At 40.8% G+C, this 19,985-nt stretch overlaps 1 protein-coding gene across 1 annotated transcript in view; it reads right to left on the reverse strand.

The window, feature by feature from the left end:
* LOC112235335 (teneurin-2) overlaps positions 1–15,245 on the reverse strand; it is a 73,149-nt gene extending 57,904 nt beyond the window's left edge. The window contains 3 exon segments of the mRNA XM_024403762.2: positions 5,176–5,249; positions 5,251–5,398; positions 14,927–15,245. Coding sequence (XP_024259530.2) covers positions 5,176–5,249; positions 5,251–5,398; positions 14,927–14,942 — 238 coding nt within the window. The 5' untranslated portion in view covers positions 14,943–15,245.
* Between the last annotated feature and the right edge of the window lie 4,740 nt (positions 15,246–19,985).

Raw genomic sequence — 19,985 nt, forward strand, 5'->3', positions numbered from 1 at the left:
AGGGAGATGGAGCGTACACAAGGTGCTAATGCTGTAGCATGGGTTAGCGCAAAAATTAGCAGGAGACTAACAATGCATACCAATTACGCACAGACGGCACTAGGGATAAGCCACAAGCAAGGCTGAGAGTGGAGGCTTCAGGGGCAGACTATACGTTTGAAGGCAATGTTTAGCATTTGGTTGGAGAGATGCAACACTGCCACAATATGGAAGGCATCCAAATATGATCATGGGAATGAAAAAGCCGTTACAATAATATAATGTAGAATTTAGGAGCAGAAAACGCAAAAAATCAACAGTCAGCCAACTTCAACACACAGTGATTTAAACTGCATATTTTGTTATCCCAATGAGGCTAGAGGAGTAGAGGGGACTGATGACCGAGTTGTCATAATAATAAGGGAATCAGTCGATAACTGAATAAGGCACACGGGCAGGAAAGCCAACTGAAATGTAACCTTGGAGAATACAAAGCATTGCAATATGAAGGGGGAAAAATGGTTCATTATCTGTTTCATTATTCAGCTTCTTGGTGGTTGTTGGTGAAAATGTTTCCCTTTGAGAGGTGATTGTACTAGAAAAGTACAGATGAGCATGAAACGACAAGGTGTGCAGGCGTTACAAAACAGCGCATCAGAATGCTTTGTAGAGAACCATGGTATCCGATTACAGAATACAGTATGTGAACTGTGTGTGCTCCACATGCAGGAACCTCAATCAAAAACGATATCAGGATTCATTATCAGAAACAGGGAAAGAGATGCCAGAGTGGAAAACAACAGGCAATTAAAATATTACTTATTCTATCCAGCTACCTAAACAATAGATGGGGAAAAAAAGGAAAAGCACACTTGACAAAGGAGGAGATGACAAGGAAATCTAAAAAGCGCTTTAGATCTGTGATACCTCTTAGAGCTAAAAATACTCCTCCGTTCCGTCCATGGAGAACATGAGGGCACAATGTCGACAGTGTTGATACATGTGCCTACCTGTCTAACAATCTGGGTTAATTGTGTTTAGTCAAAAAAATAATATCACTTCTGTTCTGACTCCAAACAGGACGAGGTGAGAAGCAGAGAGTCATATCAAAGCATTTTATACAGCAGCACCAGGCCATCAACTTCCGTAAGGATGATATGCTGGTGATATGCTATTTCATGTCGTAGACATACCACTTCGTCATACCTACAAGTATTGACACTTCCGTGGAAAAATCATTCTATGGGTCTTTTAACCGGCTGACTGACTTTGATAGATTTGATTTGATTTGATTTCTTGCAAAGATGGTTCATTAACTGCATGCACGTGATGAGTAAAAGCTGGTATGACATTTTCTTAACAATGTGCATATATATATATACACACATAATGCTTATTCACTTGATTAGGTCAGAAACATATTGATTTGCGTATTATAAAATCAATAACAGGAGATAGTTTATCTTTCTGCATATGCACTTTGGATGTTAAAGGGCCAATCGACAACTGAACCAATAACAAAGGCATCCACACCACCGCTGTTTTGGTAAAACCTGAGGGACGGGGCTGGAGAAATGTAACCACTAAAATTCATAAACAGACCTATGGATACAAGGACTGACCATCCATGATATCCAAATGATAGTTTTAACCATGTTTTGAGGTTATACAATGTTTGTTTACATTTGTTGTTTATAAACAATCGAGTAAAGCAAGCTTATATTTTGGGATCTGATGGGGTACAACAGTTTAACTAAGCTCAATGAGGAATTTATACATGTTATATTCATGATGAATCACTGGGTATATATCATTCATTTATAAGTCTGAATATGAATGAAGTAACTGCGGACTGCCCCTTTAAAGTGCCATGGTCAAATCAATAAAATACAGAAACATCTGCATTATTTTATCTCTAAACACATATTTGAACTTTAAAACATAATACATAACATTTGTGACTACTTCTATGAAATAACTTAGTTTTGTATTCATTGTTTTTATAATGCAAACAATATTGATTACGGCATGTACACCAAATACAATAATGATGCACTTTTCTAAATGAATTAAAATCGGGGAAAATCAAATTGAAAAATTCATCAGAACAAGTACTGTGTAAAAAGTTAAAAAGTTAAAATCCTAGTACATAGGGTGACTTTTCTTTTTCAAAGTATTCTTAGTTACTCCCTGTTGATGTGGTACATGATAGGTGAACAGTGAGGAGATGCAATACTCGGTAATATGCAGTACAGCATATTTTAAGAGTATTGCACACATGTTGCACTAGAACACTGCCAGAGCAACATGTCGGCACTTAATTTATTTTAATTTTACCTTTATTTTACTAGGCAAGTCAGTTAAGAACAAATTCTTATTTTCAGCATGAGCACTGAAAAATGGCACATACAGTATTTTCACCAAATTGCTAGCAACCTCTAGCTGCTGCATTTGACTGTTTACTAAACTACTCTGTCTTTCTGTGCTGATTATTTTCCACATTTAGGCCTAACGCAAATGCAGCATGGAGAAATGTTACACTAAGACTCAAATCTCCAGAAACACAGCCTCTGGAAGAGCAGAAGGCCATGCAGCAAAACATTATCGAACACAATAATTCATAGGAATATCATAGACATAGTACTATCTGTTGAAAACAAGACCTATAAGCTACCATAATGAAAATCCAATTGTGGATTCCCCAATCAATAAGAACCATATCTGTCTTAAGAGGACTAAACTTTTCACTAACCTATTTGATATGGGTGATTCACCATGATGTGGCTCCTTTGAAAAGTAAACCAATTTCAGCCCTGATGCAAAGTTGATTGAAATTGGCTATAAAGATTTATGGCTGATTAAAGGACAGACTAATCTAATTAAGACTAGACCTTGTTCCAGCAAAAGAATGGTTCCAACTGATTTTGCAAAATCCGATTTTCGTTTATGATATTGAAATAACACTTACTGATTTAGATCCATAGAAGAGGAAGGAGGTCTCTTTTACAGATTTATTCCCCATCATGCATCAGTATGTTGACTTGATTCTATGATTATTTGGGTTATTGGCAGGTATTGCTCAGAGTAGCTTTTCTGATTGCCTCCTCAGAGGGAATGGACTTCGCGTGGAGCATTGGGGGTTCAGAAAGAGCCAGAATGACCAAGCACAGAGAATATATATTTTTCTCTCTGTGTTAGTGAGGTCTCACCTCAGTCTATTCACAGCAGAAAACACATGACCCCAACAATGGGAGTCAGTGGCCTTTCAACTCAAAGGCAATGGGATGATGTGGATCAGAAGACAACTTAGGAAAAGGACAGACCCATTTCAAGGAGAAGGTCTATATATAGCCTGTTGCTATAGTGAGTATGAACTTTGGACACAAAAGTGATCTGTTACCTACTAAATCGGCACCATAAACAGGATCATTTGGTTAATGTAATATTCTTACGTGTATTAGACCATAATGTACTATTACTTTGTGGTACACAGACACAGTGGGTTTGAAATATATATGTAAAGCCAACGTGACCAATGAGCTATACAATGCGTATTCTTTTTAGGATCTGTGCTGAAATTCAAACGTAGGCTACAACGTCACACTGAGTGCATTTCAAAAATGTCATATTTCCGTGTAGGCCGAGCAGTTTTACAACACTAAAAATATAAACAATACCATGTAAAAATGTGCTATTTTTGGACCATTCATTAACTACAAAAAAGTGCACTGGCAAGACAAATACATAGCCTACAGTACACAATTTCATCAAGGGAAAATGTAATACAGAACTATTCAACATGAAACCACAAAAGCCAAAAGCTGTGCTTCCTAGCCACATTTTAGAAGACATAAATATACAAGTATTATATATTTAGTGTCGAACGTACAGTCAAAAAAACATAAAAGAATGAGAGAAACCATCGGAAACCCAGACAAAGCCCCCTCTGTATCTCCGGCTACAAGCAGGGTCTCTGTTTGACATCGCAGTAATCGTCTCAAATCCTTTCCTTCCACCATTCTCACCCACTGAGGAGAATTCAGTCACCTAGGAACTCTCATTCTGAATACTGACGTGATTAGAAACTAACAGCTGCATTCACGGTGTTTGGAACAAAAGCAACACTCAAAGACGCACAATTTTCTTGCTTGTTCATGCTAGTGCAGAAAAAGGCAAAGCAATTACAGGCAGAAAATACAAAAATGAATTAAGTGGGCCTATTTCTACACCATTCCTAATGACTAGTGCTTTTTAATATTCTTTTTTGATAGACATTCACAGTGGGGGGGCAGTTTCACAGATTGGACAGATTGAATTTAAACTCCAAATTCCCTTAATTCAACATCTTTCAAGCATATTTTTGCATTTCAGACTCAATTCAATAATTCTATGTAATACTACTTCAATTTAATAATACTTTATTAAACCACAATTTATCCATTGTGATATTTATCCATTTCCAAAGCATTGATAAATTCACCAGTTTGCTTTTTTTGAACTGAAAATTAACACATAACTTCCATTTTATAAAAAATATATTCTTAGCCAATTAAAATGTATGTATTTTCTTTAAATACTAATGTACACTAACAAACTTTCCTCATTTTATCCAATAAACCACAGAGAAGAGTGGAAATATAAACCCTAAGTGTGTTCCTCATTGAATATGCAACCAGTCTCACAAGCACAGGTAGAAACTGAGTGAATGATAAGGGATTCATCATTTACTATGTAATGGTAGTTATTAATATGGAAATAATATGCTCTGATTCAAAGGAGCTGCTTTCAAAACTCTTTCCTATTTTTATGACTTTGGGTGGCATAAGAGCAAATAATTGTAAATTCATAATGACTACTTTCTTTGCTGTGTGAAAAATATTTGGAATTGCAGTATATCAATGAATTCAATCTTAGCATATACATTTGATTTTCTACCTGAAGCGAGTGAGTCGTTTCTTAAAAAAGGACTGAGGTTCATTATAATTTTAACATTACAAATGATCGTTGTAGAATGTCCTTCACCTTCAACGATATGGCATAATTATTTACTATGCGCTTACTTTTGGGTTTTAAAACTAAATCTAAACTATTCAGAGATCTGTATCCATCCTTGAACCACAGTGAATAAAGACAGAGAGATATGCCATGGTAGATGGCGTATTAATGATACTCTACATTGGCTGGGGATGGTCTTACCCGCAGAGGGGGGCTGGGGTGGAGGTGCGCAGGCCCGGAGTAGGTAAGAATTGGGGGAGAATTCATCATCAGGAGGGGGTCCAGCATGACGTGGGGGAGCCGCTGTCCAGCAGGGGCACTTGGCACTCCCTGATGGCTGGGGGGGCAGGATGGGGAGGGCCAGTGGGTGGAGGTGGGGCAGGGGGTAGCAGGCTGGACGAAGGTGTGGGAGGTAGGGGACGACCTGGGGAGCACACACACACACACACACACACACAGAGAAGATGGAGGGCACGTGTTACTATGCACACTGGTATTGTAAATTACAGAAGGACAATAGACGGAGTCCTCTTTGAACATGAAGAAGTGCTAGAAATTACACAACCTCGTCTCCATGTCAATACAATTCTCTTTTAGACACACTGTCAATCTCTACCAGTATTGTCAATCTCTACCAGTATTGTCAATCTCTACCGGCATTGTCAATCTCTACCGGCATTGTCAATCTCTACCAGCATTGTCAATCTCTACCAGCATTGTCAATCTCTACCAGCATTGTCAATCGCTACCCGTATTCATGTGTTCAAGAGGAGACTGTCAATTCCATTGACAGCTGAGCGATAAAATAACGATAATGAAAGACGAGAGAAACAATTGAGAAAGAGATATAGAAAATGGAGAAGTATTGCAGGGCTTTCAATTCCTTCAATCGCTCTGATAACCTTGCTCTTTAATAGCAGCACACTGAAAGGAGGTCAACTTTGATGTCCTATGCAGGCTTTTAAATGAACCATCATGTACGGTATTTTATTTGCCTTGAAATAAGAACTCCTGCGTTTGACTCTGACCTTGAGAAATAAATTGTGAAAGCCTATGAGTTTTCAATTAGGATTCTTTGTGCCATCGATGGTGCAGAATTGTCTTTATTTTGCCATAGTCATGGGGGATCTACCTCCTTTTTATCTATTTTGCAACCAAACCAGATGGCACTGAGAAAATAACATTGATTTGCATGATTAAGCCTGCAGTAACACTAGAGTTCAACATTTGGTTAAAGCAGAATGGTTGACCCCAACAGAAAATCCAAGGGGTAGCCTTATGTTTATTTATTTTTTCATCCTATAAACCCTTTTCTCACATCCTATTTTAGGGCATCAAATATTTGGTTTGTGAAAGGAACTATGTCCACGAACCACAAGTATTTAACTTGTGAAATGGGACATAAACGTGCTTATTAGGACATTTCAAGGAGATAACAAAGGAGATTATATTAATAAATGTGTTTTGAGAATAATCAAAAATATATGATCAATTGTGGCCTAGAAATTCCAGAAAATACTCATTCTTCAATAAAGACAAGTAGGCAAAGTACATTAATTCAAGGCTACCATTTCTCAAAATAATTATTGCTCCATTTTCTGATTTCAGTCAATTACAGCATTTTATTTAACATATTTAATATATTCTGTTTTCCTACTTATGTCCAACACAGCAATGGAGAAATGAAGGCTGATTCCCTCCCACACATCCATGGTGTCCTTTTAGATTAGCATGTTTTGATGCAGCTCATCAAGATCACAGACACATATATCAACCCTACACCTTGTTGTGGTGTGATGGAATGGTGTCACCAAGGCCCTGCAACTGTCAGTACAAGGCAAAGCACTCCCAGCTCGTGTGAATACTCTCACTAATAACATGAGCACCACCACCCACTTTGCCTCTGAGCAAGTCGGCAGATCCAACATCCACGGCTGCTTTGGCAAACGTGTCCTTGTATAGAGGCCGGGTGATTTTGACTTGATGTCAGTTCTTGTCATGCGTAGTTAAAAAATAAAATAAAAAATAAAAAAGTGGCCTGCTTTTGCTGAATAATATATGCCTGCTTCAAAGTCCCGGAGTGGAAGATAACCATTGCATCACTAGCTTGCTGCCACACAGCACTCTTCAAAGCAAATAGGCTAGCAGAACATTGGAATGGGCAGTGGAGGGGACGAGCACATATAGTACAGTACTGAGAAGCCAGAGAGTAGAGTGGCTGGACGGCGATAGAGGGCAAATCTCTCTCTAATGATGAGGATTCATCCTCCTCTCCTGTCGACAACAGGCATTCAGAACATCAACATAAAATAGGAAGGTTTTCTGAATGGAAGATTGGAGGATGACATCGGCCCCTGCCACAGAGTATCAGAACAGCCCTCATTTCCTATTCCAGTGTGGATGTTTGGCACAGGCCTCCATTGTGGCTCATTTGGAGCCGTTATCGCTGTTTCAAGCCTTATCCTCTGCTGTTAGCGTCCCTGTCCTCTGAGTCACATAATGTGTTGGGAAGCAACCCCCACCACACTCTCCTCCTCGCTGACTCCTGCTGAGGCTGTCTACACACAGCAGGTCTAGCTGTGACATTTGCAGAGATGTATCATATCGGTGTCCTCCTACATCACACAGCAAAACAAAACTAGAGGACCAAAAGAAACCAGAGCTCCTCGCCTCTGTCCTCTTTGTCACGTTTAACACGGCTCCAAACGCTGACATCAAGGGGCAAGAAAGAGAGAGAGAGAGAAAGTGAGCACAAGCCAGCTCTAATGTGACAAGTCGACAAAGATTACTTCACAAAATGTCACTTGAAGAGACATCACACTATCTAAAGCGCCTGGCATTACATTATGAGCATCTGATTATGTTGCTATTTTGATTGCTGAGGGCTTTGATGTGCACCATAAATAGTTTAATATGCACCTCAAATGTAAATTAATGCTAAGCTTTTTATAAAGTATTTTTGTACCAAGTAGTACAGTACTTTTTCTTTCTATTGCCTGATATGTTTTAATTTTTTATTTAACCTTTATTTAACTAGGCAAGTCAGTTAAGAACAATTTCTTATTTACAATGACAGCTTACCCCGGCCAAACTCGGACGACGCTGGGCCAATTGTACGCCGCACTATGGGACTCCAATCATGGCTGGATGTGATACAGCCTGGAATCGAACCAGGGACTGTAATGACGCCTCTTGCACTGACATGCAGTACCTTAGACCTATGTGCCACTCGAAGCCCCTGTTAGGTATAGCATCCAGATGTGGGGGCTCCATAAAAGCTCCTTTCTATCCCTCACTGCCCCCCCTCTCTCCTGGGCCAAGGCCTTTTCAAGCAACAACATTCAGCGTGGTCTGAAAATAACTGTCTCCAATCGGCCTGACTCCATTTTGTCACGGACCTCTTTGTGTCATCACTCCCCGTGACTGGGATGGCTCCGTGCTGCATCCTCAGCACATTCACGGCCCCAGTAGCCCCATGCCCAGGCACCATCGTTCACATGAAACCACACTTTATTTCTCAAATTATTTTCAACACACTCAAGGTGGGATTCTGCACCATTTACAAGGTAAAATGGTGGAAGATAAATGGCCCCCAACCACCAAATTATTTTTGTCCCACAACTTCCCATTGCCTCCATCTCATGCACTTATTAATCTCTGTGTGGCTCTTCTCTATAACTGTCTAAACCAACATGGCCTCGGATTGCTGTTGATTTGATCCTATTGTTTCCTCCACAGGCACCACCAGGCCACTATTATACACACTGCACCGGCCAGTCATCACCACAGGCACCACCAGGCCACTATTATACACACAGCACTGGCCAGTCATCTCTTCAGACTGCCTGTCCCAGTGATCTCACAACCACAAACAGTTTCACAAACACTCAGGAGCATGTGGTCCCTTAACAACAGGCAGTGGTGGCATCTACATGTCCAAATTGAAATGGAAATCCAACTTTGTTCTCATCAGCCATGGAGACAACTCTATTGTGTGATTTCAATGTCGGCTCAGTTGTTCAATTTCATTCGAGCAAATGGGTGAAATGATCCACCACAATGTGATATGGTGATATATGTGTGCTACGATATACGAGATGACATGACACCGGCGTCACAACAAGTTAACCTCACCCGTCAACCCCCTCCCTCCCTCCCTCATTAACCTAGCTACTCCTCCTCAACCCAACAGAAACACAGATGGTTTTGGAGTGTTTGCTAAATCCTGCAGCACAAACAACACAGCAGCAAACCCACTTCCCTCCTACTGTCCTGTGTGTGTCTCGCTGCTGATGTACAGATTAGCCCAGAACATGGCAATGTGGAACAGCAGGAGGGAGGCAAGAACCAAGACTTAGGCTCAGCTGCAAAGCACATCGGAAAACCAGACTTGAGCAATAATATCACTATCATCTCCCTTTCTATCCTTGTATGTTTCATTACAAAGACAGCTGGGAAACGGGTTAAGATGTGCTGACTCAGCTCTCCATCACACAGAACAAAGCTCCACTTAAAGCTCCACTTCTGCCATCAGCTGTAGCCTTTTAATATATGTACGGTATAAATTACTTATTACATCGCTGCCTTTGAAGTAGGATGCTTCCATTCTGGCACTATTTTTATCCGGTGTCGCAAAAGTAACAACAAAAAAAAGGACTTACTTTTCTATAACGCCGACTCCTCCTCGAGCCTCCCCCTCCCCATACTGTTACCCCCAATCTGTAGTCCTAAGAACTCTTTGCCCTCACACAGGATCAAAGCAGTGAGAAATGAGATTCCATTCCGAACCAATGAGAGCAGCCTCTCCCCCCTAACAACACGTTCCGCATAAAATCACAGCTTTTTTTGTTTGTTTGTTTTCCTAGAACCTGCAAATCTGCAAGCCTCAATTCTTCTCTCTCTCTCTCTCTCTCTGCCACTTTCTCACTCTGATTTTAGGTGTCTTCTGATCGTTCACTTGGAGAAAGTATTTTTCCTATGCCACCAACCCGAAAGTACTCATAATCCCAAAATAAGGTAATTACTCAAATGAACTGATGCCTTTGAAGTGGGGAGAGAGATTTTGTCAAAGACACACCATATTGCTTTGAGTTTTATTTGAAGTAGGTCTCAACGGTAATGAGTTTGAGTCACTGGCCTCAGAGGATGCACTTTTATCACAAAGACGCCACCATCTTCATTAATTTACTCAAATCAACATATTGCACTGTAAACATGTAATTTGAACGAAATGAAAGACAACTAAAAGGCTTGTTAACAGACCAACCTAGTCTCAGTGCATTTCGTATTATTCTGAACGGAAATCCTAGACACTCCATTTAGTATGATGTTACATTTCTTATGGTATGTATTCATTTGTGGATGTCCATCACCTATTTTGTATACGTTACGAATTTCAATTCAATTTCAATTTACGAAATAGCAAAACGTACAATATGTTACCAATATACAAAGCATATGATATGTTAAAAATTCTAGCTAGGTGGCTAACGTTAGCTACCTCGCTAACATTAGCTAGGCTAGGGGTTCGGGGTTATGGTTAAGTTTCAGAGTTAGGTTAAAGGGTTAAGGTTAGGGGACGGGTTAGCTAACTTGCTAAGTAGCAAGTAGTTCAAAAGTTGCTAATTAGCTAAAATGATAAAATTGTGTGTGACGATTCAAACTCGCAATCTTTGGCAACCATGTCACGCCCTGACCTTAGAGATCCTTTTTATGTCTCTATTTTGGTTTCTATGTTTTCTATTTCTTTGTGGTTGGCCGGGTATGGTTCTCAATCAGGGACAGCGGTCTATCGTGGTCTCTGATTGGGAACCATACTTAGGTACCCTTTTTCCCCACCTGTGTTTTTGGGAGGCTGGCTTTGTTTAGAGCACTATGATGGTGAGCTTCACGGTTTGTTTTTGTAGTGCTTATTGTTTTGTTTGGCGTCATTTGGATTAATAAAGGAAATGTACGCTCACCACGCTGCACCTTGGTCCGCTCCTTCCAACAGCCGTGACACACCACCCCGATCCAACCACCCTCATTTCGTTTTTTCCTTAAGTGACGATCCGTCTTATGTAACTATACCAAACATACCATACTAAATTGAGTGTCATGGATTTACGTACAGAATAATACAAAAAGCTCTGAGGCCAGGTATGTAGGCATGCATGCTTGGGTTTTGCAGTATCCACATTTTCCTACCATCAAAGTTTCTGTTCCATCCCAGGGTATACGGTATTATCGGAAATGCACACAAGGGAGAAAATTTCAATGTATTATTTTTACGCACAAAAATATTTAGGCAATGGGGATCTTCATCCAGGAGGAAACTGAATGTCTCTAGTCTGGGTACCAGTCTTTTAGCTAACATTCCATTCCTTGCCACACCATGTCATAGCAAGAGACTGGCCTTTCGGCAATCTCAACATTCAATATGCAGTTGGATTTAAGGCAGAGTTGGTTGTTGAAAATAACATTAATATTTTCCATGACAACATGTTGAGCCTCAAAAATATAATTATGATGTCAAAAACAAGTTGTTGTATTTTGAGGCTTAAAATCAAAGCAAATAGGTTATGTGGTTTGCAGTATGTATTTAGAGAATTTAGAGCTAGAATCTTTTGACAGACTGGTTTAGTCTGGATAAACAAAATAATGGATACCGACGTGTTCTGTGGAGAGAAAAAAAGTGATTGAATGCCAATATTTGGGTAATTGTTGTTATTGGATGATCGCTGTGAGGGTTATCGAATCAGGATCAACTCCTCTGTTCTCCTTGAGTTCATTAATGATAGAATGTTCATGTTTGAATATGGCAGAAAGGTCAGGCTCTTTGGCAATGACAAGGAGTGGCAAGGAGTTGTTAGCTAAAGCAACTGGTACTCAGGCTGGAATGTCTCTGCTGTAACCAAGAAGTTTAGTCTTGACATCTAGCCACTTAGCTAGCTAGCAAGACAGCAAACAACATCATTTATTTGACACATCTTAGATTTCTTATAGTTGTACATATATTTATAAACAGTGGTCGGTATTGAAAATCACACTGTAGGTATTTCAGAATACCCCAGTATTCGGTATAAAACAGTATATCGCCCAAGCCTAGAGCTCGCACAAATTACTCACACATGCATGCACACACACACACACACACACACACACACACACACACACACACACACACACACACCCCTCCTAAACCTTTATAGTGCCTTATAAAATAAATGTCAGAATGTTTTAGCTGAATCCCAGAAGCAAATGCCAGTCACATATTAGCCATCTGACAACTGGTAACATCCAGGGGACCCGAAGTCTGGTCCTGAGGACAGCAGCAGGACACAGGTCATTAGTGACCAGCAGCCCACTGGGCACTGTGACTGCACCAGGCTGCAAGGTGACAGGGCCATCGCTGTGACATACAGCGCTAGGCCAGCCAGTAGTAGGACCAGCCCCACTACTCCAGGCTCTGGGATCAGCACACACAGCACACTGAGGCAAACGCTGCTCCTCTTTGCATCATCTGACCCCGAGGAGCAGGTTGGCTGATGTTGTTCTGCACAGCTCCCCCTACAGAGCCCCACAATGGATGCGGCAATACCCTGCAGCACTGACACACACCACAAACAAACATACATGTGCTAGGCATTGTCGGTCTTTCCCTCTCATACACCCCCCACGCACATACGTATCATGCACATTTACTTGGCTGTACAGTACGTAATGCCCAAATCATACATGAGCATGTACTCACTTCACTTAACACAGAAAAAAACACTGCCTTGAAAAACCGAAGTGTGCTCCTTCCTTGGACAGTTCAAGGATAGTCAGTGATACACACACACTCCAGTATTCATGAAGAGCAGGTATAATCGAGCCTCTCCAACCAAAGGAAGTCATTAATTTTTCTTCACTTATGAACTGTTTTTCTTTTCTAGTTGTAAATGAGATCCTTAGTGTTTAAATCATTAGTGTTTTTCCTACATTGCTAATACATTTATTACAAGTGTCATCAACCCAGCACTAACTATTCCCCTTTCGGCTAATCTATACACTGATAACAGTGAATGTCTTGGTAGGGTATTGCTCATTTTGACTTATTAAGTGAGAAATGGTTCAAACGCCTATGCCCCACATATAGGCTGTCTAAGAATATAGCTTTAGAGTATTATAATCACCAAGTTAACCATATTTACACCTCTGAGAGATTTATAGTTTGGCGCCCACATAGTACCCTACATTTCCAACAATAAGCTAGCCTTATGTATAACCTTAACTCTCCAAGCAGCTCTCTCTCGCTACCTCTCTCTCCAGCTAGAACTTGGCAGATGCTTTGAGAAGGGATGCCTCCGTGTGGTGAGGGCACATATCAGAATACATCAGGGCTGGAAATTGCCAGGGACCTCACGATATGATATTATCATGATACTTACAATATGTATTGCAATTCTCACAATTCTATATGTATTGCGATTCGATATTGAGATGTTGATTTTGATCGGCCATGAAAATAAAAGTGATGAAAACATGTTGGTTCACTATTTAAAAAGAAGATGGAGAACAAGCTATAGGATGACAAATCAAGTTTTTTGGCGTATCAATTTGTACAAATTGATACTTGGAGTCAAATATTGATATAGTATCATCCAAAACAAATATTGTGATATGTAACTATCAATCCCCCCCAATAACTCAAAATATATTAGAGTAATGCACTATGAATTGGACCGTCCAACATGTCAATTAGTAATAGCATTATCAGCCTTTGAGACATGGGCACTGAGTTGACCTGAAAAGGAGGCAGAGAAGGAAAAAAGCAGCTCTGCTAAATAAGAATATTGCCTAGTGACACGAAACACAGACAGTGATGAATACACTACTACGTTGATAGTAGTTATGAGAAAAAAAGAGGCAGGACTGTTGCAGCCCTGTAAAGATGGAACATGCTCATGAGTATGTGTCTAAAGTCTTTTTTTCATATATATCAAGGTCCCTGAAAGCATTTATGTAAACACTTTATGTAGGCCAAACAAGAGCTGTGGAAATCCACTGTAAAAAAACATTATCAGACAAAATCCAGAACATAAAAAAGTATATATATATCTTCAAATTCAAAACCCATCACAGGGCATGTCCTAAAATAGATATAGAAGATGGTGCAATACATGTTGATGATTAGTAAATCAGATTCTCAGTGGGAGATGAATATATGGTTACATATACATTTTCCTGAGACTGACAATTACCCGAAGAAAGCTAAAACACAAATATTTAATAACAGGTGGACTACATCGGGAAAATGCTGATTATTTGAGGAAGAATGTAGAATAACTTAGCATTTTAAGCTGCCAACCACTCCCCCTTACTTTGATTGCAATCAGTTGTTCTGGGAGTGTCCCTAGACTCCATTAAAACGTCACGATTATTCTAACAACAAAATCAAACAACGTTCATCAACCTAATTAAATGCACACACACATTTAAAATGCCCTTACGAGTGTAGATGATGCACAATTTCGAACACATATCAAAACGAAGTTCATTAATTGTATATAGATTACATAAGACGCGTCAATTATGATAAAAGGGGGATACATTGTTTATGTGATGTAAAATAAAACAATTATAGGAAATGCAACCAGGTGTTGCTAGATGAAGCCCTAATACTGAATAGATTGCCTACAGCTCGAATCCTACACGACATCCTAAAAAGCAGATGTTGGAATGATTTATTCCAAAAGACGCTGACATTATCATGGGATGGGAGTCAGAATTCAGAACCAAAATTCCGTTCCAAAAGACTCAACGGGCTGAAATAGGAGATCTCACGACAGATGCACCCCCATATGTCAACCAACTTTAAAACCACATTCAGAGGGAACACACAAACCGCCTAATATTATTTTAACAGCATCCAGGCATAGTTGAATGAGCCACACACAGCAAGAAAGATAGGTCGATTTATTCGGCTTACCTTTGCTTTTCACCATGCTGCGAACTCGGTTTCTTCTCTACTCATGCAAGGGAGGTATACATTTTTCCAACATCAGCAAAGAGCGCCGTGTTCCGTGTCTGCTACACAGACGTGCACCAAGAGAAGACAGTGAAAGGCGCGAAACTGAGGTTGTTAGCATCCGCGGCAGTAGCTTTGTCTGGTTGCTGATGTGTTTGCATCGAAACGAACAGACATACATCCAACTTAAACCTTCAGCGCTACAGTGCACTAACGTTACCATGAATTACGCGCAGGCAAACTGACAAAGAACCATGCAGTTAGTGTCCAGTACAAATGTTGCAGAGGGGCGGGCTGGTGCGTAAAGGTGAGCTCATGGTGTCATTATAGGGTGTGGATTTGTCTGTACCTCCTGTATGTTCAACTAGGCAACTCCTATCTCTCTCTTTGTTATGCTGCCTTTGCAGCAAGTGTCTCAGGTATACATTTAGTGCCATTATGCTCTCGCTATGGGGTCAGTCAAATTGTGTTTAGATCATCATGCCATGCACCATAGGGCTTTTACGGATCAGTCTCCAGCTCTCCACTCCTACAGTCTACACACACACGATTATGAGCCTTTAGAATACCCTCCAGTGTGCGGTATTGTATAGCTGACATGGCAGTGTCCCTCTAGTATGGGTGAATTCTCCATGGCATGCTGCAGTTGCCCAGACAGACTGGGGAAAAGGGTGGTTTTCATGTTGAGAGTCTGGGGGTGCCACCCATATAGATTGCCATCACAGATAGGCTATCATCTCCCTGATTCCTTTACATTTTATATAACAACCTTCTTGCCTGTGTGTTTACCTATATATTCATGTACAATATATTGCTGAATATTACAAACCATGTCCATGAAACCAAATGGATCAATAGTCCAGAAGTAGATTCATCTGTGTCTGTTAAACCAGTTCCAAACCACTGTCTCTGTAGTCCAGAAACAAAGTATTCTAAGGCTAATCACTGCATTTGATAAAATTGTAGTTCTTGATGTATGCTATAAAACTATATTCAAGCCTAGTTCTGGAAACATATAATAGCCTATCTGTTGTTCATTCACTGTGTGTGTGTGTGTGTGTGTGTGTGTGTGTGTCTAAAGTGAGATTGAGATGATAAAATCTGTACAATGTCCATTGTTCTATCTTTAGACCACAAGAGATTAACAAAAAGGAAACTTACACCAAGGACCCACTTACAAGCACAGTGCCGCTTTGCTTCGGATTCAACAGCTTTGTGCTATGAGGTGAGGAAATATCATTGTCAACTACACTTTCCTCCCTTTTAATATTTTTGTTGTGACACTAAGCATAGAGCATCAACCCACAGTTAAGTGAGAATAAGAAGTGAGAATAAGTAGTAATCTAATTAGTGCTAATTCAGAAACTGTCTTTGCTAAACCCGCATTTCTGGGCAGCTCTGTTTACTGTGTGGCAATACTTTGACTGCTTCCAGGAGCCTCCCTTTTGTACAGCGACACTACAAAGCGCCAGCGCTTCCCACGCATGGGCATCCGTCCTCATTAACCACGGCAGTTCTCGACTGCCAGAGCTCACAAAGAGCGCCATGGCACAGAAACTCGGCTGTGCCACAGAAACACGCCGGCACTGGAGAGTTGGGGTTGAAACAGAACAATAGTAGAGGCAGAGAGAAAGAGGGAGAGAGACAGAGAGAAGGAGAGAGGGGGAAATAGAGGGAGAGTGAGAGAGAGAGAGAGAGAGAGAGAGGGAGAAATAGAGGGAGAGAGGGGAGAGCGAGGGAGAAATAGAGGGAGATAAGATGTGGAGGCTGTGTTCTGCCCTTTGTTGTTTCCCTGACAGGAAAAAACACATGGAAATTGGGGAAGAAAATTTATGAAAATGCATCCGTATCCCTGAGGCCCCAAACCCTGGACCCAGCTGCACTCACACTCCACAGCCTTACAGAGCTAAAACAATGGAGGCAGACCTTTGTTTAGCTCACAGCATTCAAAGCTGCAGGCATGCAGATTGTACAGTACGTCACCCAATAACAAAGGCAAAATGCACACATGTGCACATATTACACACAAGCACACACACAAAAACGTACACACAGTGACACCTAAGACACTCTGGGCTCCCTCCTGAGGTTGTGTAGCCCTGCTAAAACATGCTGTCACTCGCAATTCTCCCCAGTGCCCCTTAGAGGTGAGAGCTGGCCTTTCCCCTCTCACAGCATACTTAAATGAGAGAAAATGAAAGAGCCCAGCCCAACTCTATGGGGTTTCTTCACACTAAGCTATCAAGGCTCGCTCCATGAACACATCAACAAACAGTTTAACCTTAGCCTAAAAATAACAGGGCAAAAACACAGCTCACACACATACATGCATGCACGAACACACGCACGTGCACACACACACACACACACACACACACACACACACACACACACACACACACACAGGCAAGCATACGCACGGACACGCACAGAAACACATACACCCAAGAGGGCCATTTATCAAAAAATGACATAAAATCCATTTAAATTCTATTAGAATCTGCTGCAGTATGATACTGTATATACACACCAGTATTATTTCACCCAGCAATCCCTTCTGACTCCACCTATTGCCAGCATGAACCTCTCCATGCCTCCACTCTGTGTTTTCATCCTTCCCCCAAATACACCGAACAAAAATATAAATGCAACATGTAAAGTGTTGGTCCCATGTTTCACCCAGCCACTTCGCACAGCCATTGAAGAGTGGGACAACATTCCACAGTCCACAATCAACAGCCTGATGAAGTCTATGTGAAGAAGATGTGTTGAACTCCATGAGACATATGGTAGTCACACCAGATACTGACCGGTTTTCTGACCCACACACCTACCTTTTCTTTAAGGTACTGTATCTGTGACCAACAGATGCATATCTGTATTCCCAGTCATGTGAAATCCATAGATTAGGGCCTAATTTATTTATTTCAGTTGACTGATTTCTTTATATGAACTGTAACTCAGTATAATCTTTGAAATGATTGCATGTTGCGTTTATATACATTTTTCAGTATAGTAGAATACATACTCCAAATCGTGTCTGAACAGATAACAAAATATTTTAACTATCCTCTATGGCCACCTTAACACACATATCAATAGTTTAAAAATGCAGAAAGCTATTCACTGCTTCACCCAAAGATGAGAATTGATTTGCACCACAAACAATAACAGACATTTTCCAATTTGTTGATGCAAACGATTTCAGAAAGCAATTAGGCATTTTTCCCCGAAACATATTCAAATGAGTTATTTTCTCCTCTCGTAGGGATGTTTAATCATGAGCACTTTTAATCAGGTGGGCTGGCAGATAGGTCTCGATCACCATCATGTATAAACTGGAAATAAAGACAAAGGCCCGCATTTGTTTCAATCAGAGTGGAACAAAGCCCTGTATCGCTTCCAAATTGACTTAGGGGTGCTCCGCATTTCAATGGGAGAAAGTTTGTCCCACATTATGTAAAAATGAATTTCTTGACGTGAGTTTGTGCCCCCAGGGGGAGTGGGCTGTTTGCGGAGGAGCAGTGACTGGAACCAGAACATTATCCACACTAATGAACCTCTCAGGTGTTCACAGGATCCAGGGATGGGAAGGGGAAGGATGGGAAATAAAAACAGGGTAAACACAGCAGGAACATTTGAGCAAAAGCAGTGCATTTACACTATGGCCCTGTAAATCCAGTCAGTTCAGAAAGCTATGCATTCCTATGAACATGTTTCATGTCCAATTCAAAAAGGAATGGACAATACCCTCCTGTACAGACAGCTGTAGTGCTGGTTCTGGACTCTCCTCTATCTGTCCTTGTCGCTCCAGAATACACACACACATACACATGAAACCATCACTTACCTTACCCTGCATATGGACTCAACCCGTTGGAAATTAATGTTGCACTGTTACAATGCCACAACTACTACTGCTTAATTGCTATAACAAATTAAGAAGGGGATTACATTTTAATCCTAAAAATAATATTTCGAGGGCAATGGATCCTGACCTGTGATTTTAATTGTTCACTGTAGATTTTTTTCACAAAGCCATTGGAAAGCTGGCAATGTTGATTAAAAAAAACATATCTGTAATGTAATGTTAATTTCAGAGATATGAAACAGAACAGTTGCGTCTATCTGTCCTCTACAGCGTCTGGCTCTCCTTGCCAGAGTCTGTTTTTTTAATACAGGTGGGCTCTCAGTCATGCTCTGCATTCTCTTTTATGCCCCTAACTCTGCAACACACTCTCATTCTAGGGTGTGTGTCTGTCAAAACAGCACCGCTGGGTATTATCCACAGAGAGAGCCTTTGAAAGTGCACCAGATCCATCCTCCCTATTACTTCTCTCAGTAGGAAGTGGAGGAGACGGAAGAACGTTGGTGCAGTGTCAGCAAGCGGATTGTTCGCATTTCCCCCAAAACCTATCCCCACAGGTGTGTCAGTCTGTGTTTAAATTCTCGTTATCTGCCTCGCTCTACCTTTTGTTCTATGTGGCGCGCCGTAGCATTTACTTTTGGTGGGATTGGTTTGTTTACATTGCACGTGTCTGGAGTAAATTCCTCTTTTCAAGCCCCTTACCATGCAAAATGTCCTTGCTGTGAACTGCTCCCCAATCAAATGTCACAGGAAAGACTCCCCCTCTTTCTCTCTTTCTTTTAAATTGAATGTTTACATCAGATAACCTGACCTAATTTGGTTTCTAGCTGGTCGCCCCCCAATGAAGTCTAAATGCAGTTATCAGCAATGTTTCAGTAAACAGCAGCAACGGTCTGATAGCACACAACGGTCTGATAGCACACAACGGTCTGATAGCACACAACGGTCTGATAGCACACAACGGTCTGATAGCACACAACGGTCTGATAGCACACAACGGTCAAGTAAAAACATAGATATTTACATGTATTCAGGCTGCATTAGCTGTTGTCATACAGAACTGAATTACGTAACTTGCATCCACAGGCCACAGAGACCAGACCACCACTGAATACCTAATATTGTTGCCGCCCAATAGTTGAAGCTTGTGAG

This window comes from Oncorhynchus tshawytscha, linkage group LG09, assembly GCF_018296145.1.
Source record: "Oncorhynchus tshawytscha isolate Ot180627B linkage group LG09, Otsh_v2.0, whole genome shotgun sequence".
Lineage (NCBI taxonomy): Eukaryota > Metazoa > Chordata > Actinopteri > Salmoniformes > Salmonidae > Oncorhynchus > Oncorhynchus tshawytscha.